This window comes from Podarcis filfolensis, assembly GCF_964270895.1.
Source record: "Podarcis filfolensis genome assembly, chromosome: 12".
Lineage (NCBI taxonomy): Eukaryota > Metazoa > Chordata > Lepidosauria > Squamata > Lacertidae > Podarcis > Podarcis filfolensis.
Genome location: NC_139614.1, coordinates 54,793,551 through 54,818,074, shown reverse-complemented (window position 1 = coordinate 54,818,074; position 24,524 = coordinate 54,793,551). Strand labels below are relative to the sequence as shown.

At 47.4% G+C, this 24,524-nt stretch overlaps 2 protein-coding genes across 4 annotated transcripts in view; both read left to right on the top strand.

The window, feature by feature from the left end:
• The first annotated feature begins 2,834 nt into the window (after positions 1-2,834).
• LOC310746227 (cathelicidin-related peptide Oh-Cath-like) overlaps positions 2,835-24,524 on the top strand; it is a 520,941-nt gene continuing 499,251 nt past the window's right edge. For 2 of the 3 annotated variants that reach the window (XR_014540521.1, XR_014540522.1), the window contains exons 1-4: positions 2,964-3,215; positions 5,584-5,691; positions 6,293-6,376; positions 6,916-7,341. Coding sequence is in view for 1 of the 3 variants with exons in the window: in XM_083580078.1 (XP_083436204.1) it covers positions 3,024-3,215; positions 5,584-5,691; positions 6,293-6,376; positions 6,916-7,047 (516 nt within the window). In the remaining 2 variants the exon portion in view is untranslated. Of the gene's footprint in view, positions 3,216-5,583; positions 5,692-6,292; positions 6,377-6,915; positions 8,686-24,524 lie in introns of those variants that run through there. The other variant, XM_083580078.1, reaches the window with a different exon arrangement.
• The window catches only part of LOC310746232 (cathelicidin-2-like), a 34,323-nt gene continuing 24,802 nt past the window's right edge, over positions 15,004-24,524 (top strand). The window contains exons 1-4 of the mRNA XM_083580082.1: positions 15,004-16,226; positions 18,373-18,480; positions 21,103-21,186; positions 23,075-23,515. Coding sequence (XP_083436208.1) covers positions 16,041-16,226; positions 18,373-18,480; positions 21,103-21,186; positions 23,075-23,182 — 486 coding nt within the window. The 5' untranslated portion in view covers positions 15,004-16,040 and the 3' untranslated portion in view covers positions 23,183-23,515. The remainder of the gene's footprint in view (positions 16,227-18,372; positions 18,481-21,102; positions 21,187-23,074; positions 23,516-24,524) is intronic.

Sequence of the window (24,524 nt, the reverse complement as noted above, 5' to 3'; positions counted from 1 at the left end):
ACTGTCCAACCATCTCGTCCTCTGTCGTCCCCTTCTCCTTGTGCCCTCCATCTTTCCCAACATCAGGGTCTTTTCCAGGGAGTCTTCTCTTCTCTTGAGGTGGCCAAAGTATTGGAGTCTCAGCTTCAGGATCTGTCCTTCCTGTGAGCACTCAGGGCTGATTTCCTTAAGAATGGAGAGGTTTGATCTTCTTGCAGTCCATGGGACTCTCAAGAGTCTCCTCCAGCACCAGATTTCAAAAGCATCATTTCTTCGGCGATCAGCCTTCTTTATGGTCCGAATGTCTATTGCTGGGGAAAAACAGGAGAGGATACTGCCATTGCATACACTCCAACATTTCTCCGATTGGGATGTCCTATTCCATGGGTAGGCAAACTAGAGCCCGGGGGCCGGATCCGGCCCAATCGCCTTCTTAATCCGGCCTGCGGACGGTCCGAGAATCAGCTTGTTTTTGTTAGAGGGGGATTTTCCACTGGTGGCAGATGACAGAGACTATGACACCATGAGACCGGTGTAAAACCAAATTAAATAAAGGTTTTATTTCAAAACAACAAACAGCAAAGCTGTGGGTGTTTTTCCTGCAGGCAGAGTTCAAACTGCAGCTTTTCTCTTGTGTAGTCATGGCCAGCTGTACCCAATCAGCCCAGAGCTCACAGAAACTGTTCTTAAAGGTACAAATATCCCTACTGTTTTTCTGCAGAATGATTCCCAACAGTTTTTACATGAGTAGAATGTGTCATTTTATTTAAAATGCACCTCTGGGTTATTTGTGGGGCATAGGAATTCATTCATTTTTTTTCTTCAATATATAGTCTGGCCCCCCACAAGGTCTGAGGGACAGTGGACCAGCCCCCTGCTGAAAAAGTCTGCTGACCCCTGTAACCTATTCCATAATAATAATAATTTTATTATTTATAGCCCGGCCATCTCAGTGGGTTGCCCCGGCCACTCTGGGCACCTTCCAACATGTATAAAAACATAATAAAACATTTAAAAACTTCCCTACAAAGGGCTGCCTTCAGGTGTCTTCTAAAGGTTGCCTAGTCACTTATCTCCTTGCGTCAGGGGTCGCATAACTCCATACCTTCCAACATTTCTCCGATGGAAATAGGGATGTCCTAAGGAAAAGCAGAACATTCCGGGGTGAAATCAGAAACTGGGACGGCTTCTGTAAATCTGGGACTGTCCCTGGAAAATACGGGCACTTGGAGGGTCTGATTTTGTGCTCAGCTCCTGATTATAATAATAATTTATTATTTATACCCCACCCATCTGGGTGGGTTTCCCCAGCCACTCTGGGCGGCTTCCAACAAAGTATTAAAATACAGTAGTCTGTTAAACATCAAAAGCTTCCCTAAACAGGGCTGCCTTCAGATGTATTCTAAAAGTCTGGTAGTTGTTCTTCTCTTTGACATCTGGTGGGAGGGCGTTCCACAGGGCAGGCGCCACCACCGAGAAGGCCCTCTGCCTGGTTCCCTGTAACTTGGCTTCTCGCAGTGAGGGAACTGCCAGAAGGCCCTCGGAGCTGGACCTCAGTGTCCGGGTAGAACGATGGGGGTGGAGACGCTCCTTCAGGTCTACTGGGCCGAGGCCATTTAGGGCTTGAAAGGTCAGCACCAACACTTTGAATTGTGCTCGGAAACGTACTGGGAGCCAATGTAGGTTTTTCAAGAGCGGTGTTATGTGGTCCTGGCAGCCGCTCCCAGTCACCAGTCTAGCTGCCGCATTCTGGATTAGTTGTAGTTTCCGGGTCACCTGCATTGGCTCCCAGTACGTTTCCGAGCACAATTCAAAATGTTGGTGCTGACCTTGAAAGCCCTAAACGGCTTCAGCCCAGTATATCTGAAGGAGAGTCTCCACCCTCATTGTTCTGCCCGGACACTGAGGTCCAGCGCCGAGGGCCTTCTGGCAGTTCCCTCACTGCAAGAAGTGAGGTTACAGGGAACCAGGCAGAAGGCCTTCTCGGTGGTGGCACCTGCCCTGTGAAACACCCTCTCATCAGATGTCAAGGAAATAAACAACTATCTGACTTTTAGAAGACATCTGAAGGCAGCCCTGTTTAGGGAAGCTTTTAATATTTGTTGCTTTATTCTGTTTTTAATCTGTTGGGAGCTGCCCAGAGTGACTGGGGAAACACAGCCGGATGGACAGGGTAATAATTTTATTATTTATACTCTGCCCATCTGGGTGGCTTCCAACAAAATATTAAAATTCATCAAACATTAAAAGCTTCCCTAAACAGGGATGTCTTCTAAAAGTCTAATAATAATAATAATAATTTCGGTGGTACTTCGGTTTAAGAACAGTCCTGTTTACGAACGATTTGGTCCCGGCGGCCACTCCCAGTCACCAGTCTAGCTGCCGCATTCTGGATTAGTTGTAGTTTCCGGGTCACCTTCAAAGGTAGCCCCACGTAGAGCGCACTGCAGTAGTCCAAGCAGGAGATAACCAGAGCATGCACCACTCTGGCGAGGCAGTCTGCAGGCAGGGAGGGTCTCATCCTGTGTACCAGGTGGAGCTGGTAAACAGCTGCCCTGGACACAGAATTGACTGGATTCAGAAGGTTTTTACATTCCCAGCATCTGCCACATAACTTGCCCACATGTGCCTATTAGCTCGCCAAGACGAGGAGTGCAGGGATTTTTCCAGTTACAGGTTAACTTCGAAAGAGCTGTTCAAATGAGAAAAGGCGCAACCTGTATTAAAAAAAGCCCCTTCCTTGTATGAAATGTACTTCCTCATGTACTTCTCAGGCCAAGCCCAGTTCCCAGACTGAACATTAAAGGACACCTTCCCCCTCCCTCCCACCTACAAAATATTTTTCAATGTTGCTTAAGTTTGGGCACCGCAATTTCTCATGAGCACATAGGAACTGAGTCACCGGTTTGCGGGGGAAACCCCAGGCCGCTGACCAATCAGCACCTGATCCATGCAATTGACCGCACATAAAAAGGGAGACTCCTGGACCCAACAGGCTACCTCAGCTCCCAAAAGCCACCGGCAGAAGGGATAGATCGGAGGCGATGAAGATGGAGAGCTCTTTCTGGAGAGTCCTGCTCTTGGCTGGGGCAGCTGCCGCAACCACTGTCTTGCCTCCTGCAAAGGAACCGTTGAGCTATGAGGACGCCGCGGCGCTCGCTGTCGACCTGTACAACCAAAAAGCAGACGAAGACTTCACCTATCGGCTTCTGAAAGCCGCCCCTCAGCCAAACTGGGTAAGTCCACCTGCGATTTCTGCAATCTGGTGTGTCGGAGGACATGTTTCAGGCTGCAGCTGTGCTTTCCAGGACAGATGTAGTCCCAAACATCTGGGGGCACCAGGTTGGGGAAGGCTGGCATGCGCCGTCAATGTGCACGGCACGTTCTGGGGTTTTATAAACCAGAAGGCAGGTTTGAGATGCTAAGGGTGTGGACGCACTATATATCTTTAAAGCACATTGACTTTCCACCAAAGCATTCTGGGAACTGTGGTTTGTTAAGGTTGCCACTCTGAGAGCGGTAAGCTACAGTTCCCAGGATTCTATGTGGGGAGGTAATGTGTTTTGACTGTATGGTGTATATTTAGCTTAAGGCCATCTGTGCATCTAGGAAGGAAGGAAGGAAGGAAGGAAGGAAGGAAGGAAGGAAGCCACTGAATGTATCAGACTCCCATATTCTGGTACTGCTGGAGAAATTTAAAAGAGGGTTCCTAGTCTGGAGGCATCCCTCACAGAAACCCAAAAGAAAAGGATGCACTTTCCAGGTGAAAATATAGGCCTTTATTGAAAGACAAATGCCTAGGGACAGTCTCAAAAATAAGGAGAAGGCTGCAAAGAACAAACATCCAAGCAATGTTTTTCATACACTTCCAGATTACAGTGGAACTTTGTTTTTTGAGCATCTCAGAAGCCGAATAAGTCGGAACCCAAACGCCAAAAACCTGGAAGTAATTGCTTCTGTTTTCGAACGCGCCTCGAACGGCTTCCAAGGTTCATTTTTCATTTCCCCCACAATGACTTTGCAGCCAGACCACTGATCCTCGGTTTTCGAACGTTTCAGAAGTCGAACGGTCTTCCGGAACGGATTATGTTCTAAAACCGAGGTTCCACTGTATACATTTCTATTCACCAATCGAAGGATCACTGCAATCATAGCAGTTGCGACCCAATGTCATTATCCTGAACTAATCAGAATCACTTAACTCTTCAGATCAGCCCTTATCATAATATAATGTGATTACTGTTATAAGAAAAAACTGCTCCTTTTCCCTTATGGGGTACCCAAGATCCCATATAGAGTCCTTATGTAGGTTCTCCATCGGTAGAAGAAAATAACAGAATAACCCAACTAGAGAATATTGAGAAGCAAAGCAGCTAGTAAGCCTGATCTTTACTGATCTGTTGCAACAAGGTCCTCACTCACCACATGCAGGAGGGAGGAGGAACCCAGCACATTGGTGTGCAAACTTTTATATATACTTTTGAAATTGCCTACCCTGTAGCTCAAGTAAAGGTAAAGGGACCCCTGACCATTAGGTCCAGTCGTGGCCGACTCTGGGCTTGCGGAGCTCATCTTGCTTTATTGGCCGAGGGAGCCGGCGTACAGCTTCTGGGTCATGTGGCAGCATGACTAAGCCGCTTCTGGCAAACCAGAACAGCTCACGGAAACGCTGTTTACCTTCCCGCCAGAGTGGTACCTATTTATCTACTTGCACTTTGACGTGCTTTCGAACTGCTAGGTTGGCAGGAGCAGGGACCGAAAAATGGGAGCTCACCCCGTCGTGGGGATTCAAACTGCCGACCTGATGGCAAGTCCTAGGCTCTGTGGTTTAACCCACAGTGGCACCCGTGTCCCGTGGTAACTCAAGACCACCCCTCAAAACATCATACATACATCACAGCAGAATCGTATCTGGCAGGAAACCTGTTAATGGGTTTACCTGGGCAGCCTGGCCATCCTTTTGTGATGATAAATATTTAATTCCTGAGTCCAGGTCACAGGCTCACCCTGTTCATACCCAAATGAGTCCTTAAGGCAGGATTTGTGAGCACAGAGACAATGGGGAGGCTTTTCCCATTTCCATCCAAACTGCAGAGGAATATTTGAGGTCACTGAAAGAGTAAAAACGATTTAGGACTGTTTTCCTGTACAGTGGACACTCGGGTTGCGAACGTGATCCATGCGGGAAGCACATTCGCAACCCGCAGCGTTCTGTGTCTGCACATGTGCGGGTCACGATTCGGCGCTTCTGTGCATGCGCAAGCTTCGAAACCCGGAAGTAACCAGTTCCGGTACTTCTGGGTTTGGCGCAGTTCGCAACCCAAAATCATGAAACCCAAAGCGTCTGTAACCCGAGGTACGACTGTACTATTTTCAGACATGTGGTTTATATACGGTATTTATGTATGTGTTTGCCTGGTACATTTATGAACATTTATTTTACATCATAGACCTTATGATTCTCATAACACACCTGCCCAAAATGTTTGCACGATTGATGCAAATCAGGACAACAGGTTCGGTGATATCAATCGCACTCCCCACTAGTCACAGACGAGGTTTTTGGGCTATCAGCTCTGATTTGGTTGCTCTTGTTTGTCTCAGGATGCGAGTTCCGAAAGCCCCCAAGAGCTGAATTTCACAATCCAAGAAACCGAGTGCTTGGCGGAGGAGGAAAGCCCCATGGAGGAATGCAGCTTCAGAGACGGAGGGGTAAGGCCGGGCAAAGTGGGGGGCGAGGAATCTGTTTCAGCCCATGGCTTGCATCTGCACAGGGGCTGCTTTCTTGAGGTCGTGTCCAGCAGGCTGTTCTCACAGCGGCTATTATGGGGTGCCCATAAGCAGAACCTGAACATCACAGCACCCTACCCTTCTGAAATTCCCAGCAACTGGTCTTTTGAGGCATAATCCCGCAGGGTCTTCTCATGTTCTTATGTTCGTCCAAGTTGATGGCCCTCACTTCCTCCTGAAGGGATTAAATCCATTGTTTAACTCTCCTCTTTGTGAAAAGGTCCATTTCTCTGCTCTTGTAGCGTTCCCAAAGCAAGGAAGGATTGGACTCTGATTAATAGAATACACACTTACCATGCTTGCCGTCGTGTCAGTACGAAGTTACACACTCCTATACTTCCTGCTCTCTCTCTCTCTCTTACACACACACACACAGCACACTGGGTGCCCCTGGGCACCACGTTGGTGAACCCTGTGCCAGGGTTCGAACCAGGGGCTACCTGCATGCAAAGCTCTACCCCCAAAGAGGGAAGCTTCTCCTGGCACCAACCTTGGTTTTACCTCCCATTTCCTCCCTTTGCAGGTGGTCAAGGAATGCTCTGGCTTTTACTTCCTGGCTGAGAATCCACCTGTGGCCATTGTCACCTGTGAAGCCGTAGAGGACAAGGTAAGACAGTATTTCAGGGCACCTTCTGAGGTGGAAGAGGTTGACGTCGTAACGTCCTTTTAACCAATTTGTCATGTGTGAAAGGAATTCCCCATGGATCTCACCAAATTCCCAAACTGTCAGACACGGGATTCGAACACACAATCCTGAGATTAAGAGTCTCATGCTCTATCAGCTGAGCTACCCCAGCTCAGCTTCAGTGTTGCTGAGTTCATCAGATAGACTGAAAGGGAACAAAGGCTTGATTACCTAATTCTTTGCAAGGAAATGGACATCGCTAAGCCTGGCAGGACAGCTTACTCTATGGTCTTAACCCCTTCATGTGTTAATTAGACTTAAGCAAGCTGGTTATAGGAGGCTAGTTATCCCACAGCATTTCAGCCAGGAGGACTGAGACCTGGCAGCAAAACAACAGCCAAGAGAGGGAGGCGAGAGACAGAGGTAGAACCAGGCAAGCTGGCGCCCATTTTGGTGGTCCACAGTCCCCCCGCTGAGGGACGAGGTCCTAACAGGAGATCTTTTTCTTCTCTTCTCTGCAGCCTGAGCCCAAACGGGTGAAGCGGTCTTGGCTGAAGAAGAAGTTTAAGAAGATCAAGAAGGGTGTCAAGAAGGGTTTCCGCAAAATCTTCAAGGGCAAGGGAATCATGGTGGGAGGGACCGTCCGCTATTGAGATGGAGGAATCCCGAGGAACGTGTAAAAAGCTCCTCTCTGTCGCTTTTGCACACACCTTCTCCCATTCCGACCTATTCACCCTTCCTCAGATTTTCCTTTTGCCCACCACCCTGTTGCCTTGGTAATGCTTGCCAGCGATCACCAACCTGGTGCCCACCTGAACTTCCATCAGTCCCAGCCATGCCAGAGGAGACACGCAGCGGCGATGGCTGGTCCGTTTGGGAAAATGAGTCACTGCCCATCCAACCCGATTCTGTCCTTTTGGGGGGAAGCCATGACGGTTTAAAGTGGGGTGGCAGAGCTTTAAATGTATGGTGTGGAAACAGCTGACTTCCCTGCTGTGATAAGAATTTTAAGGTCTTAGATATATAATAAACGTACCAACCAAACACGTACATAGATCAGCACAGGAAGACCGACCTGGAACCATTTTTGATTCCCAAAATTGACCAAATGTTTTCTCTGCAAGGTCAAAGGAAAATGGAAAAGCCTCTCCATTGTCTTTTCCTTCACAAATCCTGTCTTAAGGGTATTTCTGTGTTTGAATAGGGTGTGAGCCTGTGACCTGGTCCAGGAACTAAGTATTTATCACGACAAAAGATTGGCCAGGCTCCTCAGGCAATCCGATCAAGTAACCTGCCAGACAGGAGATAAACAACAACAGGAGAAAAACAATATTCAAATTTCTGTTTTAGACCGCCTTTTCTGCGATGTAAGTGTGATGTATCTCTGGGGTGGTCTTAGGTCCCACCCCTTCTGTGATGTATGTATGATGTTTCTGGGGGTGGTCCTGATCTACAGGGTGGCAATTTCAAAAGTCTTTATAAGGCCTTGCGCGCCATTGTTCTGGGTTCCTCCTCCCTCCTCCGTGTGGTGAGTGAGGACCCTGTTGCAACAGATCAATAAAGATCAAGCTTACTAGCTGCTTTGCTTCTCAATATTCTCTGGTTGGCCTCTGTTATTCTCTCCTACCAATAGGGAACCCCCGTAAGGACTCTATATGGGCTCTTGGATACCCCATAAGGGAAAAGGGCAATTTTTGTTACAACAGAGTCAAAACTAGAATTGGCTGCTCCAACCATCCTTTGCTCTAGCTCCACCAGTCGTTTAGGAACACAGAAAGCTGCTCTGTTTTGAATTCCACCCACTGGTCCATCTGGTTCAGTGTTCCCTGCACGGACTGGCAGAAGCGCTCCAGAATCTCAGGCAGGGAGTGCCACTGGGGAATCAAATCTGGGACCTTCAGCTGGGCCGCCTCCACTGAGCTACAGTCCTTTCCCTCGACCATTTAACCGGGTTCCTCTCCTGTTGTCCACCTCCCTTTCCACCCTACCAGGCTTAGTGCGCCCCAGTTCAGTCATGCTGGCAGAGGCTGATGGGATAGCTCAAAACAGGTGGTTGGTGTGGACCGATCGAGCCTCTTCCTTCCTCTTCTCAAAAAAACCCCCTTTATTTTGCATGCAAAAAATAAAATAAAAACACTTTGAGTAATACTTGCAATGTACGAAAAACGATGGTGAAAATGGAGTATTTTTTTAAAACAGAGAAAACAGTTCTAAACGATGATGTTGATGTTTAATGTCTGAATTTAAATTTGCAATGTAAAACTCAATAAAAAAAGATTTGACATAAAAAATCCCTCTTGTTTTGGTTTCCCGCTCTGATTTTTGTCTTCTCTCCATTTACCACACTAATCTTTTTTTTTATTGAGTGGATATTTTCCATGGCCTTGTGGGGAAACTGCTCTTTCCCCCCTTCTTATTCCTTTCACTTCCTGCCTGTTTAGATTTATAATCCCGCAATCAGAGCCCTAGCGGCTTGAGTGCAACCGGACATTGCCTGGCACACCTGTACAAATTAAATTCAAAGATGCTGCTGCAGATGAAGTCTTGGTGATGCTTTCAGTCCTGATGTGCAGTTCCTCCAGAGCGGCTGAGAAAAAACTGTCATGTCCCTAAAACCTGGAGCAACCGACAGGGTGCCATCCAGATGTTGTTGGACTACAAGTCCCATAATTCCTAGCCACGGGACATCATCATCTAGAAGGCACTGTGCTGGGCTGCCTCCGTCTGGGTCAGGAGGGGTCACAGTGGGTGTGTCGCTGTTATTATTATTCGGAAGCAAGAAGATGAATAAAAATTTATTCTTCTTGGTTGGACTAGATGAGCTTATTGAGATGTGTCTAAGGGAACGGGGGCAATTGACAGGCCCCCAGTTGGCTCCAGCCCAGTGGCCGGTTGCCGGTCGAACTCCAGTCCTTGGTTCTGCATCAATCTGCGACTCAGAGCTTCAGAAGCTGAGCACACAAGCCAGCAGAGCAAACAAACTCTTCGTCATGGAAGGGCAGACAGAGGCAAAGTACAAGTAGATAAATAGGTACCGCTCCGGCGGGAAGGCAAACGGCGTTTCCGTGCACTGCTCTGGTTTGCCAGAAGCTGCTTAGTCATGCTGGCCACATGACCCGGAAGCTGTACGCCGGCTCCCTCAGCCAATAAAGCGAGATGAGCGCCACAACCCCAGAGTCGTCCATGACTGGACCTAATGGTCAGGAGTCCTTTACTACTTTGACGTGCTTTCGAACTGCTAGGTGGGCAGGAGCTGGGACCGAGCAACGGGAGCTCACCCTGTCGCGGGGATTCGAACTGTTACGTACTGAAGTTCTCACCCTGGGCCAGCAGGGGGATACTGTAGATAGTTATGCAAATGAAGGATCGAAAGTGACGTTCAGTGATTGGATAGTTTGTATGCAAATGAAGGATCGAAAGTGACGTTCAGTGATTGGCTAGTTACAGAAAATGGTTACTGTTGCGTTGTAGTGGAGCTCTATATAAGCAGGCTGACTGAGCTCCTCAGTTCAGTTCTGTTCCAGCTTACAAATAAAGAGCTGCTTTGTAAGAATCGCTGTGTCGTCTGATATGTTCGCCCACAACTTAACACGAACCGCCGACCTTCTGATCGGCAAGCCCTAGGCTCTGTAGTCAAGACCTTGGTTTTCGAGCAGAACGTGTTCTAGAAGTCCATTCGACTTCCGAAACGTTCAGAAACCAAAGCACAGCTTCCGATTGGCTGCAGGAGCATCCTGCAGCCAGTCGGAAGCCACACCAGACATTTGGCTTCCGAGGGAAAGTTCGCAAACCGGGACACCTACTTCCAGTTTGCGGCGTTCGAGTTCCAAGTTGTTTGTGAACTAAGCTTTTCGAAAACTAAGGCACGACTGTACAGAGACTACACGTGTACAGGGCTCTGAGAATGAGGGAGAGAAAACATTATCTGTCAGAGCTACCCTAGGTCCCAGCTCACAAAGGACCAACGCTGCTTCGTTGTTAAGTATAAAAGTCTTTATTGAAGTTCAGTTTCACTTCCAGAGCCGCAGCGCGCAGCCCCACGTCTCAAGTGTCAGACCGCTGATGCTCCGTCTGAGTCTCCTCCCCCTTGACACCAATTTAAGATTCTAGCCTTGCTCCACCTTCTCCGCTGCTCCTTTCTCCTCTGGGTCCGCCTGCCCGCCGGGGTTCCGCCCTTTCTAGCCTCTTCTCCCGCTGATTCCCCTGAGCCTTCTCCCTCCCTCCGGCGGGCTTTAGGAGCTGGTTCCCCATCCGGGTCTCCTGCTGTTCCGCGCGCCTGCACATTTGAACTTGGCGCGCGCGCCCAGCCAGCAGCTTTCCTCCTGACCGTTCCACTGCTGCTGTCACTGCTTCCCCCTTCGGGGGGGGGGCTAGCTGCAACTGACCTCCCCTCCATTGGAGGCGTGGTCAGCCCTGACTCCCTCTCTGGAGGAGACACTGCCCCTGACACATGTGACTCTTCCCCCCCACTACGCTCTGGTGGGGAAACTGGTCCCGATCCTCCACTGCTGCTTTGGGGTTCCCCTCTGGCTCCTTGTTTCTGGTGCGTCCCCCCTGGGACCCCCCTTGCCCTGACCATCGGCGCCCCCTTCTGGGAATCTTCTGATTCGCTGGAGAAGCTCATGGAATCTCTCGGGCCACTGTCATACTCCCCTACGCTGCCCTCGGATTCTTCCCCTTCGCTCTCCCAATCCTCTCTCCCCAGTGCTCCTGCTCCTGAGTCCCTGACATTATCTATTTCATAAAATCAACACATTGTAGAGTTGGAAGGGATCCCGATTGTCCTGTTGTAACTCAATCCCCAATAATGCAGGAATTGCAGCTAAAAAATTCCTGGCATCCAACATCTGCTCAAAAACCTCCAAGGAAGGAGATTCCTCCACCGTGTTTGTTTAATGAATTTATAAACCGGCCACTATTCGGAACTATCATGGTGGTGCACAGAAAAAGGTTTTTCTAAAACAACAAAATACAAAGTTTAAACAATAAATTGTCCCCTTTCTCAGTCCTGTGAGGATAGGGCAAGGAGCGATGGGGACAGAAACTGGATTTTTTTTATGCCAGGGATTTAGAAATGTTTCCTAAGTATTAGATTAGATCCATCGAAGAAACTGGTTGCCCAGAAAGGTTCCTCAACCCTCATGCTGATTCAGTCAACTGGAAGCCCAGTTTGCACAACTCCTTACCCAAAAAAAAAGAGAAACCAAGGCCACAAACCAAACCCCAAACAGCCATCTCTCCTGGTGCCAGCCCTGTGTGCCAACCCACTCTGAAGCCAGCGGTAAAAGCCACACCTGACGGTTTAAACGATCACTTGAAATTTCCTCCTCCCTGATGGCTCCTGGACATTATCACCTCAACAGTATACTTGCAGATTTTAAAAAAGAAATAAAAATTTGGGTGGGAAAAGGAACTGTTCACAAGTCACGGTTTTTTTCCACTTGAAAAGTTGCCATACTTCAAGAGTGGCCAAAATTTGTTGTTGTTGTTTAGTTGTTTAGTTGTGTCCGACTCTTCGTGACCCCCTGGACCAGAGCACGCCAGGCACTCCTGTCTTCCACTGCCTCCCGCAGTTTGGTCAAACTCATGCTGGTAGCTTCGAGAACACTGTCCCTACATCTCGTCCTCTGTCGTCCCCTTCTCATTGCGCTCTCCATCTTTCCCAACATCAGGGTCTTTTCCAGGGAGTCATCTCTTCTCATGAGGTGGCCAAAGTATTGGAGCCTCAGCTTCAGGATATGTCCTTCCAGTGAGCACTCAGAGCTGATTTCCTTCAGAATGGATCGGTTTGGTCTTCTTGCAGTCCATGGGACTCTCAAGAGTCTCCTCCAGCACCATAATTCAAAAGCATCCATTCTTTGGCGATCAGCCTTCTTTATGGTCCAGCTCTCACTTCCATACATCACTACTGGGAAAACCGTAGCTTTAACTATACGGACCTTTGTTGGCAAGGTGATGTCTCTACTTTTTAAGATGCTGAGTGGCCAAAGTGGCAGCTTCTAAATGTTACTGGAAACCAACTTCCCTGGCCGTCCTGTCCATTGGGCAGACGGAGGCAACTGCCTCAGGCGGCGGAATCGGAGGGACATGGATGTGGTCCCTACTGTTGTCACTGCTGCCAGAGAAACTAGGAGAACTGACAGCAGTGGTTCCCAGGTTCTGGCAAGTGGCAAGAGAATCTGATGAACTATGCGGAACTGGCAAAACTGACATACAAATTGCGAGACAAGGACAACTGTGACAACTGTGACTTTAGAGAAGAATGGGAACTTTTTACAAATTATCTAAAAAGACAACAAAATGAATTGGACTCCTTGGCAGGTTTTGAATAAACACACAAATTTATTGAGGGTTAATATAGTAGATAGATAATTGTTGTTGTTGTTTAGTCGTTTAGTTGTGTCCGACTCTTCGTGACCCCCTGGACCAGAGCACGCCAGGCCCTCCTGTCTTCCACTGCCTCCCACAGTTTGGTCAAACTCATGCTGGTAGCTTCAAGAACACTATCCAAACATCTCGTCCTCTGTCGTCCCCTTCTCCTTGTGCCCTCAATCTTTCCCAACATCAGGGTCTTTTCCAGGGAGTCTTCTCTTCTCATGAGGTGGCCAAAGTACTGGAGCCTCAGCTTCAGGATCTGTCCTTCCAGTGAGCACTCAGGGCTGATTTCCTTCAGAATGGAGAGGTTTGATCTTCTTGCAGTCCATGGGACTCTCAAGAGTCTCCTCCAGCACCAGAATTCAAAAGCATCAATTCTTCGGCGATCAGCCTTCTTTATGGTCCAGCTCTCACTTCCATACATCACTACTGGAGATAGATAATAAAAAGATATATACAGTTTTACAGTATGCAGAGAATAACATGAGTTGAGAAATCAGAGAGAGGAGCTGAGGGAGGTCTTGTGTGGAGGGTTTTTAGGGGAGGGGGAAGGAAAAAAGGGGAAAATAATGAAGATTATTTGTTTTGATAATTGTCATGTTGAAACTGTTAATAAAAAACTTTTTTAAAAAAAGATGCTGCCCTACTTGCCCACCCCAGTTCAGCCCCAGTCTGAGATCAAATGGTGCTCTGCGTGAGGGAAGCTTGCAGCGTATGGGTCTTATATGTGTAGAGAAAAGGCAGAGAAAAGGCGACCCATTGGTGGTTATAATATGATGTACGGCATCAAGAAAGCAGATAGAGAAAAGCCATTCTCCCTCTCATAATGCTAGATTCCATGGAATCCAATGAATGTGTGAAGATTCAGAGCAGAGAAAAGAAAGGACTTATTCATCCAGCACATAGTTAAACTATGGAACTCCCTCCCACTTGAGGCAGGAATGGCCACCAGCTTAGATGGCTTTAAAAGAGGACAAGGCAAATTCATGGAGAAGGAGAGGGCAATTGATGGCTGCTTGCCTAGATGGCTGGGCCGGGCCTCCACAGTCTGAGGTAAAAATGCTTTTGAATAACACAGACATCTGGTTGGCCACTATGAGAACAGCATGCTGGGTGGGACGCAGGTGGCGCTGTGGTCTAAACCACTGAGCCTCTTGGGCTTGCTGATCAGAAGGTCGGCAGTTCGAATCCCCGCGACAGGGTGAGCTCCCGTTGCTCGGTCCCAGCTCCTACCAACCTAGCAGTTCGAAAGCACATCAAAGTGCAAGTAGATAAATAGGTACCGCTCCGTCAGGAAGGTAAACGGCATTTCCGTGCGCTGCTCTGCTTCGCCAGAAGCGGCTTAGTCATGCTGGCCACATGATCCGGAAGCTGTACGCCGGCTCCCTTGGCCAATAAAGCGAGATGAGCGCCGCAACCCCAAAGTTGTTCATGACTGGGCCTAATGGTCAGGGGTCCCTTTACCTTTACCTTTAGGGTGAGCTGGTGACCTGGACTCAGGAATTAAGTATTTTAAGTGTGAAAGCACACCAGTGCAAGTAGATAAATAGGTACCACTGCGGTGGGAAGGTAAACGCCGTTTCCATGCGCTCTGGCTTCCATTAGTGTCCTGTTGCACCAGAAGTGGTTTAGTCCTGCTGGCCACGTGACCCGGAAAGCTGTCTGTGGACAAACGCCCGCTCCCTCGGCCTGAAAAGTGAGATGAGCGCCTTTGACTGGACTTCCAGGGGTCCTTCACCTTCACCTTTTTTTTTAACTAGGTGGTCCTTGGCCTGATCCAGTAGCCTGTCATTACGTTCTTGAAAACCCAGTGCTTATGTATTCAATTACGGCTGCAAGAATACTGATAGCCAGAAGTTGGAAATGTGAAACAACACCTACAGTAATAGATTGGCAATCACTCCTGCTAGAGTACTTTCAATTAGCAACGCTGACCGGAAAAGTCAGAGGAGCCCCAAATCAAAAAATATTGAAAGAATGGAGACTATTCAAAGAATATATAAGATTATACTGTAATAATGATGTTATCCTAGCAGAACTGAATGATACTTGTATGTAATAAACAAATGGAATAAATATACTGGATGAATATACAGGAAAAGTTATAAAACAAACTGTGCGATAAAATTAAGACAATAGAAAAAGTATAACTTTCAGTTTCTTTCAGAAGACTTTATTAGAAAAGACAGGATGTTATAACCAATATTCTTTTCTTATTGTTAGCTCTTTTTTGCTTTTTATTTTCTTGATCTTTTTTCTATTATATTTTTGCTTTTAATTTTGATGTAACTATCTGTAATACGGAAGTGAGAGTTGGACCATAAAGAAGGCCGATCGCCGAAGAATGGATGATTTTGAATTCTGGGGCTGGAGGAGACTCTTGAGAGTCCCATGGACTGCAAGAAGATCAAACCTCTCCATTCTGAAGGAAATCAGCCCTGAGTGCTCACTGGAAGGACAGATCCTGAAGCTGAGGCTCCAAGACTTTGGCCACCTCATGAGAAGAGAAGACTCCCTGGAAAAGACCCTGATGTTGGGAAAGATGGAGGGCACAAGGAGAAGGGGACGACAGAGGACGAGATGGTGGGACAGTGTTCTCGAAGCTACCAGCATGAGTTTGACCAAACTGCGGGAGGCAGCGGAAGACAGGAGTGCCTGGCGTGCTCTGGTCCAGGGGGTCATGAAGAGTCGGACACGACTAAACAGCTAAACAACAAAAACAATCTGTAATATATATGTAAGATGATATTTTAAATCAATAAAGGTGAATTGAAAAGTAAATAAATGAAAACCGAGTGCTGGGAATGCAGCAAGGGCTTAGAAGACTGGAGTACGAACACAGCCTTTGAGAACCAGGAATATCAACAGGCTCCCCCCATTCCTGTCTATGGCATCTATATTGTGGCAAGATGTGGCAACAGGATTTGATCTCCTATCCGAGAGAAGGCAGAGACTCCCCTGTGGCCTCAACCTTTCCCAAGACAACGACCTCCTTCCTGGCCTTCCCCCGCCCTTCCATGATGTTTTGCAAGGAGGCTTTTCAGCAATCGCTCTCCCGACGCACCTTTCAGTTGGACCCACATAAACTGGCACTTCCTCCTGGGGGGCGGGCAAGAGAAACCACACTTGCACCCTCAGCCGAAGGACGTTAGCCCACAGGGGAGGGGGGTTATAGGGCCATGGGGTGCCCTGGGCTATAAAAAAGGGAGCTCAGCCACTGAAACCCAAGGAAGGCACCAAACCGAGGATAACTTCAAGAGAGAGAACACGGATGGAGAAGAAGATGGAGAGATGCAAGCTGTTTCTGCTGCTCATCGCGGTGGTCGCGGCAGCCCCCACAACCCACACCCCTGTCAGCTACGAGCAGGTGGTTGCGGCGGCCGTGGACACCTACAACCAGGAGCAAAACCCGGAATTTGCCTTCCGACTGCTGGAAGCCGAGCCGCAGCCTGATTGGGTACGTAGTTGCTCGGCTCGCCTCCATCATCTATTCTATCAGGCAGTAACTATTCGATTTACAGTGGTACCTCGGGTTACAGATGCTTCAGGTTACATACGCTTCAGGTTACAGACTCCGCTAACCCAGAAATAGTGGTTCAGGTTAAGAACTTTGCTTCAGGATGAGAACAGAAATTGTGCTCCGGCGGCATGGCGGCAGCGGGAGGCCCCATTAGCTAAAGTGGTGCTTCAGGTTAAGAACAGTTTGAGGTTAAGAACAGACCTCCGGGTTAAGTACTTAATTCGTTCCGGAGTTCCGTTCTTAACCTGAAACTGTTCTTAACCTGAAGCACCACTTTAGCTAATAGGGCCTCCTGCTGCCGCTGCACCGCCAGAGCACGATTTCTGTTCTCATCCTGAAGCAAAGTTCTTAACCCGAGGTACTATTTCTGGGTTAGCAAAGTCTGTAACTTGAAGCATCTGTAACCCGAGGTACCACTGTATAGGTAAAGGTAAAGGGACTCCTGACCATTAGATCTAGTCGTGGCCGACTCTGGGGTTGCGGCGCTCATCTCGCTTTATTGGCTGAGGGAGCCGGCGTACAGCTTCTGGGTCATGTGGCCAGCATGACTAAGCCGCTTCTCGCGAAGCAGAGCAGCGCACGGAAACGCCATTTACCTTCCCGCCGGAGTGGTACCTATTTATCTACTTGCACTTTGACATGCTTTCAAACTGCTAGGTTGGCAGGATCAGGGACCGAGCAACAGGAGCTCGGCCCGTCACAGGGATTCGAACCGCCGACCTTCTGATCGGCAAGTCCTAGGCTCTGTGGTTTAACCCACAATGCCACCCGCGTCCCATACATATATATATATATATGTGTGACTTCGACCCGAGATATGACTGTATGTTTAATTACTGTTGAAAATGATATGTTAAAAAACCCATCTCTCTCTCTCTCTCTCTCTCTCTCTCTATCTATCTATCTATCTATCTATATATATATATATAACATATCATTTTCAACAGTAATTAAACATACAGTCATATCTCGGGTTGAAGTCACTTCGGGTTAAGCATTTTTGGGTTGCGCTCCGCAGCGACCTGGACGTAATGGAGCACGTTGCTTTCGGGTTTCACCGCTTGCGCATATGCAGACGCTCAAAATGATGTCACGTGCATGCGTGCAAACGGCGAAATGCGACCCGCGCAAGCGCAGACACGGGTTCCATTCGCTTCAGGATGCGAACGGGGCTCCAGAACGGATCCCGTTTGCATCCAGAGGTACTACTGTACGTTTACATCTTATTCATTTTTTTTTACTTCCATCAGTCCTGTCTGAAAAATTTCCAGTCTAATCACTTAGTATGCATTTCTTATTTTCCCTATTACATTTCAAACTCTCCATCTTTTTCTACTTTGTAACACTTCGTATATTTCTCCTTACAAAACTTCTTGTAGTCCTACTAGCGTAATTTGTTGATTACAGTTGCTCTTCAAATAATTCATATACTTCTTCCAATCTTCTGTAAATCTCTGGTTCCGCAGGTATCAAATCCTTCCTGTCATTTTTGTCCAATTCTGCGTAGTCCATTAATTTCGTCTGCCATTCTTCTTTTGTCGGAATTTCTTCTTGCTTCCATTTCTGGGCTAACAATACCCTTGCCGCTGTTGTTGCGTATAAGAACAGTTTGACATCTTGTCTATTAATGTCTTGGCCTATAACACCAAGTAAAAATGCTTCTGGCTTTTTTAAGAATGTATATTTCAACATCTTTTTCATCTCATTATATATCATTTCCAGGAAGTTTTTTACTTTCTTACATTCCCAAGGCAGCAACTATTCCATCAGGCTACAGCAGAAGAGAGAGGAAGGAAGCACTCTAGGAGCACGGCAGATACACTTATTTCCTCCTTTCCTTGCACTTTTCCATCTTCCGGTTGAGAATTTGTAGCAAAGATCTTGCACCTGAGTTTGCTTCTTTCCTCCTCCCTCCCAGTCCATTCCCCCTTTTGTGTCGTGTCTTTTTCAATATTGTAAAAACTAGACCGGGACTGTCTTTTCCAGTATCTGTAAACTGCTCAGGGAGCCTGGCTGAAGAGGGAAATTAAAAACTCTTTAAATGTATTTTTTTTTCTATCCGTTTTGCTCAATGTGTCCACAGGATGCTTCTGGTGAAACTACCCAGCCTATAAAATTCTCTATCAAGGAGACGGTTTGCCCCACATCAGAGAAGAAAAATGTCTCCCAGTGCGAATACAAAGAGGATGGGGTAAGTCTGGGTGCACCCCCCCCCGCCGCAAGATATTGCCAACTTTTCACTGCCTTTAACGGCAGCTGGGTCTGGAAATAAATTAGCAAGGTGGCACAGTTCCTCCACATAAGCTTTCTTTTCCCAAGCCCTGCACACACCCCCTTTGCAAATGCAGCTTTTGCATTTGCTCCCCCATTTAAGCCTGGGAATCCAGGTGACATTATTAGTCAGTGTGGCATAGTCTTCATCTTCTTTGGCAATCCCTCATAGCCAAGTAAGATTGTCTTCCATAAACACGGTTTAACAATGAGTCCATAAGTGACTATGGAGGCCAATTCTGGATCCACATGTCCTTCCACAGTGGGGACATTGGTTTCCGGGCTGGAGTTGATCACGGTGTGGATTTGCCAAGCGTGCTTTCCTCTTAGCACGTTTGTCCCTTGCGTCTTGAGTTCGAGTGTCTTCAAAGCTAATAATAATAATAATAATTTATTATTTATACTCCGCCCATCTGGCTGGGTTTCCCCAGCCACTCTGGGCGACTTCCAGCAAAATATTAAAATACTGTACAATAATTCATCAAATATGAAAAGCTTCCCTAAACAGGCTTGCCTTCAGATGTCTTCTAAAAGTCAAATAGTTGTTTATTTCCTTGACATCTGACAGGAGGGCATTCCACAGGGCAGGTGCCACCACCGAGAAGGCCCTCTGCCTGGTTCCCTGTAACCTCACTTCTCGCAGGGAGGGAACCGCCAGAAGACCCTCGGAGCTGGACCTCAGTGTCTGGGCTGAACGATGGGGGTGGAGACGCTCCTTCAGGTATACTGGGCCGAGGCCGTTTAGGGCTTTCAAGGTCAGCACCAACACTTTGAATTGTGCTCGGAAACGTACTGGGAGCCAAAGTAGGTCTTTCAGGACCGGTGTTATGTGGTGTCGGCGGCCGCTCCCAATCACCAGTCTGGCTGCCGCATTCTGGATTAGTTGTAGTTTCCGGGTCACCTTCAAAGGTAGCCCCATGTTGAGCACATTCCCATGACACCTTTGGTCAAGGCTGTTCTCCAACTGGAGCGCTCGCTGGCCAGTGTTTCCCAGTTGTCGGTGTTTATACTACATTTTTTTAGATTTGCCTTGAGACAGTCTTTAAACCTCTTTTGTTGACCACCAGCATTACGCTTTCCATTTTTAAGTTCGGAATAGAGTAGTTGCTTTGGAAGACAAATCTCAATAGTTTGGCATAGTGGTTAGAGTATGAGACTAGGATCTGGGAGACCAGCCTTCAAATCCCCATCTCTGTCATGAAGCTTACTAGGTGACATTGGGCCAGTCACTCACGCTCAGCCTAACCTACCTCAGAGGGTCGTTGTGGGAATTAAAGGAGAGGGAGAACCACCTGCGCAACTTTGAGCTCCTGGGTTAAAATGACGGGATATAAACAAACAAAATGATTTAACATGATTTAACAGTAAGAGCTGTTCGACAGTGGAATTTGCTGCCAAGGAGTGTGGTGGAGTCTCCTTCTTTGGAGGTCTTTAAGCAGAGGCTTGACAACCATATGTCAGGAGTGCTCTGATGGTGTTTCCTGCTTGGCAGGGGGTTGGACTCGATGGCCCTTGTGGTCTCTTCCAACTCTATGATTCTATGATAACTTCTGCCCATGTGTAAAACGTTTTTTGGGTGGCAGGGAGCCACGGCGAGACTCCTTACGGGGTCCTCGCTGCGAGATCACATTCACCCAGTGCTCCACCAGCTCCACTGGCTCCCGCTGGAGTACAGGATCAGGTTCAAGGTGCTGGTTTTAACCTTTAAAGCCCTATATAGCCTAGGACCCTCGTACCTACGGGACCGCCTCTCTTGGTATGTCCCACGGAGGACCTTACAGTCTTCAAACAACAACATCTTGGAAGTCCCAGGCCACAGGGAGGTTAGGCTGGCCTCGACCAGAGCCAGGGCCTTTTTGGCCGTGGCCCCGATCTGGTGGAACGCTCTATCACAAGAGACTAGGGCCCTTGCAGGGCCTGCAAGACAGAGCTGTTCCACCAGGCCTTTGGCCAAGGCACAGCCTGACCCCCTCTCTCCTTCTGCAATCTTCATAGACCTCTAGCCCAATGATTGCCATTAATTTAATTCTGAATTGGTTTTAGAATGACTTGATTTTAGAATGTATTTCGATTAATTGATTGTGATTTTATGTAAACTGTGTTACTTTTACTGTTGTTGGCCTCTCTGAGCCCGGCTTCGGCTGGGGAGGGCGGGATATAAATAATTTTATTATTATTATTATTATTATCATCCAGTCCAGCCCCCTGCAATGTAGGAATTTTTCACCCCACGTGGGACTCAAACCCACAAACCTGAGACCATGAATCTCATACCCCAGCCGACCGAGCTGTTCTGTAGGTTTTAAAGTATTGCTGCAATTTTTTATTCTGTTGTTTTCTCTTTTCGCAAACCTCTTTGAGGTTTCTCCCCCCTTTGTTTAGCACTCAAGCGGTGTAGACATTTTATGAAATAAATAAACCGAATCAATAAATCAATGAATGCCTAGAGTGGATGTGGCCCATATCTCTTCTTCTGTGGGTCTTTGACGTAGAACTTTTCTTTAGCGCTGATGACCTACTCCTTTCCTCTTTCCTCAAACAGCTGGACAAAGACTGCTCTGGCTTCTATTCGACCCAGCAAAGTCCGCCTTTAATTATCGTGCAATGTGAGGACGTGGATCAAGAGGTAAAAGAGACCGGGCGCTGGTGAAATTTGGGACGGGGTGGGGGTGGGTACAATATGCGGAGACCCCGTCTGAAGCCCTGGAGAGCAGCTGCCAGTCAGAGCCAGTAACTGCTAATGTCCTGACTCAGTAGGCAGCTTCCAATCTGCACAGCGTTCCCGGTGTTTCTCATCCCCAGATTCTGGGATGAAAAATGCTTTTGAGCATGTGCAGAGTGTGATAGGAAGTAGATGGTCGGGTTTTCTAATTTTTGTAAATAAAATTTGTAAATGGAATTGTTTTTATATGTAATAATAATAATAATAATAATAATAATAATAATTTAAAAGGTTAGGTTGCTTTATCATATATGTACAAAGTAGGAAAATAGCAATAATCACCCACATTTCTCTCTCTCTCTCTCTTTCTCTGTTTCTCGGGCTCAATGTTACTGTACTCACACGACTGTGACTAAATTTAAGAAGTCCCTTAAGACGAATGCTAGCGGCTTTTAAAACTTGGTTTTAAAAGGATGGGCTCAGGTGAATTTTCTTCCCATGCCCAAAAATGTGTCCCGTTCTGAAATGTGAAAAGCAAATTGCAATTCTGCATGTAGCTTGCAGTAGAGGAGCAATGACTGGATAATGCAGACGGGGGAAACTTTGGAGCAGCTGAACTATAACTCCCATCAACCCTGGCCACTGACCCTACATGCTGAAGCTGGTGGGAGTTGCTTCCGCAACAACTGGAAGGCCAAAGGTTCGCCGCCCCTGGGGTAGTACTCAGAGTTTGAAAGCATCCTAAGAGCTCAGTACAGTGGTACCTTGGTACTCAAACGCCTTGGTTCCCAAACACCAAAAACCTGAAAGTAAGTGTTCCGGTTTTCGAACGTTTTTCGGAAGCCAAACGTCCGACACGGCTGTTGGCTATTGTTTCCAGGGTGCCTGCAGCAATCGGAAGCTGCACCTTGGTTTTCGAAATTTTTGGAAGTCTTCTTGTTGTTGTTGTTTAGTCGTTTAGTCGTGTCCAACTCTTCGTGACCCCCTGGACCAGAGCACGCCAGGCACTCCTGTCTTCCACTGCCTCCCACAGTTTGGTCAAACTCATGCTGGTAGCTTCGAGAGCGCTGTCCAAGCATCTCGTCCTCTGTCGTCCCCTTCTTTTTGTGCCCTCCATCTTTCCCAACATCAGGGTCTTTTCCAGGGAGTCTTCTCTTCTCATGAGGTGGCCAAAGTTCAGCTTCAGGACCTGTCCTTCCAGTGAGTACTCAGGGCTGATTTCCTTAAGAATGGAGAGGTTTGATCTTCTTGCAGTCCATGGGACTCTCGAGAGTCTCCTCCAGCACCAGAATTCAAAAGCATCCATTCTTCGGCAAACAGCCTTCTTTATGGTCCAGCTCTCACTTCCATACATCACTACTAGGAAAACCACAGCTTTAACTATATGGGCCTTTGTTGGCAAGGTGCTGTCTCTGCTTTTTAAGATGCTGTCTAGGTTTGTCATTGCTTTCCTCCCAAGAAGCAGGCGTCTTTTAATTTTGTGACTGCTGTCATCATCTGCAGTGATCATGGAGCCCAAGAAAGTAAAATCTCTCACTGCCTCCATTTCTTCCCCTTCTATTTGCCAGGAGTTGATGTGTGGCCATGATCTTACTATCGTTAAATAATAAAATTCATGTTAAATTGCTGTTTCAGGGGTGGTTTTTAAAAGTCTGGAACGGATTAATCTGTTTTGCATTACTTTCTATGGTAAAGTGTGTCTTGGTTTTGGAACGCTTTGGTTTTGGAACAGACTTCCGGAACGGATTAAGTTTGAGGACGTTGTATCAGCTTTGTGGAGTAATAAATGAGTATTGCAAATGCACACTGAGCACTTGTACTCACTACTTTATCTCTCTTATCTCTGACCTAGCTGAGTCGTATAACAAGGGGTCGCTGGAGAAGGTTCTGGAGGGGAGCCAAAAGATTTGTGAAGAGACACGGCGTGAGGATTGCCTTAGCAGCGCTTCGGTTTGGATAGAGAACTCCGGAAGAAAAGGAAGTTTAAATGATCCCCGTCCCAAGGTGCTCTCTGCACCAGCCTCACGTTAAAGGGATCTAAAAGTTCTGCTTTGCTTTTTACACTGTTTCTCTCTCACTTCTTTCAGCCCAGATAACTTCCACAAGGCTGCAGTGTATAATGATAAAATGGCCTGCAAAAATAAAAATAAAAACCTTCTTTGCTCCAAAACCAAGTGTTTGTTAACTGTACTGTACAGACTTTGATGTGAGGCAGGTCCAAATGACACATGAGCAAACCAGATGTTGGCCTGAGCATATTTGCTTGTTTTTTTTTAAAAATGTGGAGGTAAAGGTAAAGGGACCCCTGACCATTAGGTCCAGTTGTGACCGACTCTGGGGTTGCGGCGCTCATCTCACTTTATTGGCCGAGGGAGCCGGCGTACAGCTTCCGGGTCATGTGGCCAGCAGGACTAAGCCGCTTCTGGCGAACCAGAGCAGCACACAGAAACACCATTTACCTTCCTGCCGGAGCGATACCTATTTATCTACTTGCACTTTGACGTGCTTTCGAACTGCTAGGTTGGCAGGAGCAGGGACCGAGCAACGGGAGCTCACACCGTCGCGGGGATTCGAACCGCCGACCTTCTGATCGGCAAGTCCTAGGCTCTGCGGTTTAACGCTCAGCGCCACCCACGTCCCTTAATTGTGGAGGTACAATGTGCTAAAGGGCAGATAGAGGGTGCTGTTCTTGGCCTCTGACATGACAGCAACCTAGTGCAAATATAGTACAGAGAGGTACAGTCATGATAAAACCCGAAGACCCTTTTGGCTCTCTTTCAGGAGAGAACTGTGTGGAGAATTGAATTTAAGATTGGAAAAATGAGAAGCTGAGAGAGCTGGAATTGACAGTTCCTTCCATCCGCACAGCTCACAGCAGAGTTAGCACAATGGTAATTGCTCCAAGCACATTTAAACATGGTTAGATTTTACATCTAGCCTCACCCACCTTTAAAGAAACGTTCCCCATGAAAAGACTTAGGTTAGAATAAATCACAGACACTTAGTTTAGATCTTTACTCACAGAGTTTCTGAAATTTACAATAAACAAGGCCCCATCTGCTGCCAGTAAAATAAAGGAGAATTTTTTTCAACTGACCTAAAAAGAAAGAACTTGGTTATCTTACAAAAGAATCGCGCAGTCTTTCCATTCACAAAGATGCAGGCTGTAGAAATCTCCTTTCAGAGAGATTCTTCATTTGCTGAGCTGGGAGCCAAGTTGCACGGCTCCTTCTTTGAGGAAAGCTGCAGAGAGAGAGAGAGAAAGCAGGAGGCAGGGAAGCAAAGGCTTCTGGGAGCCTGCT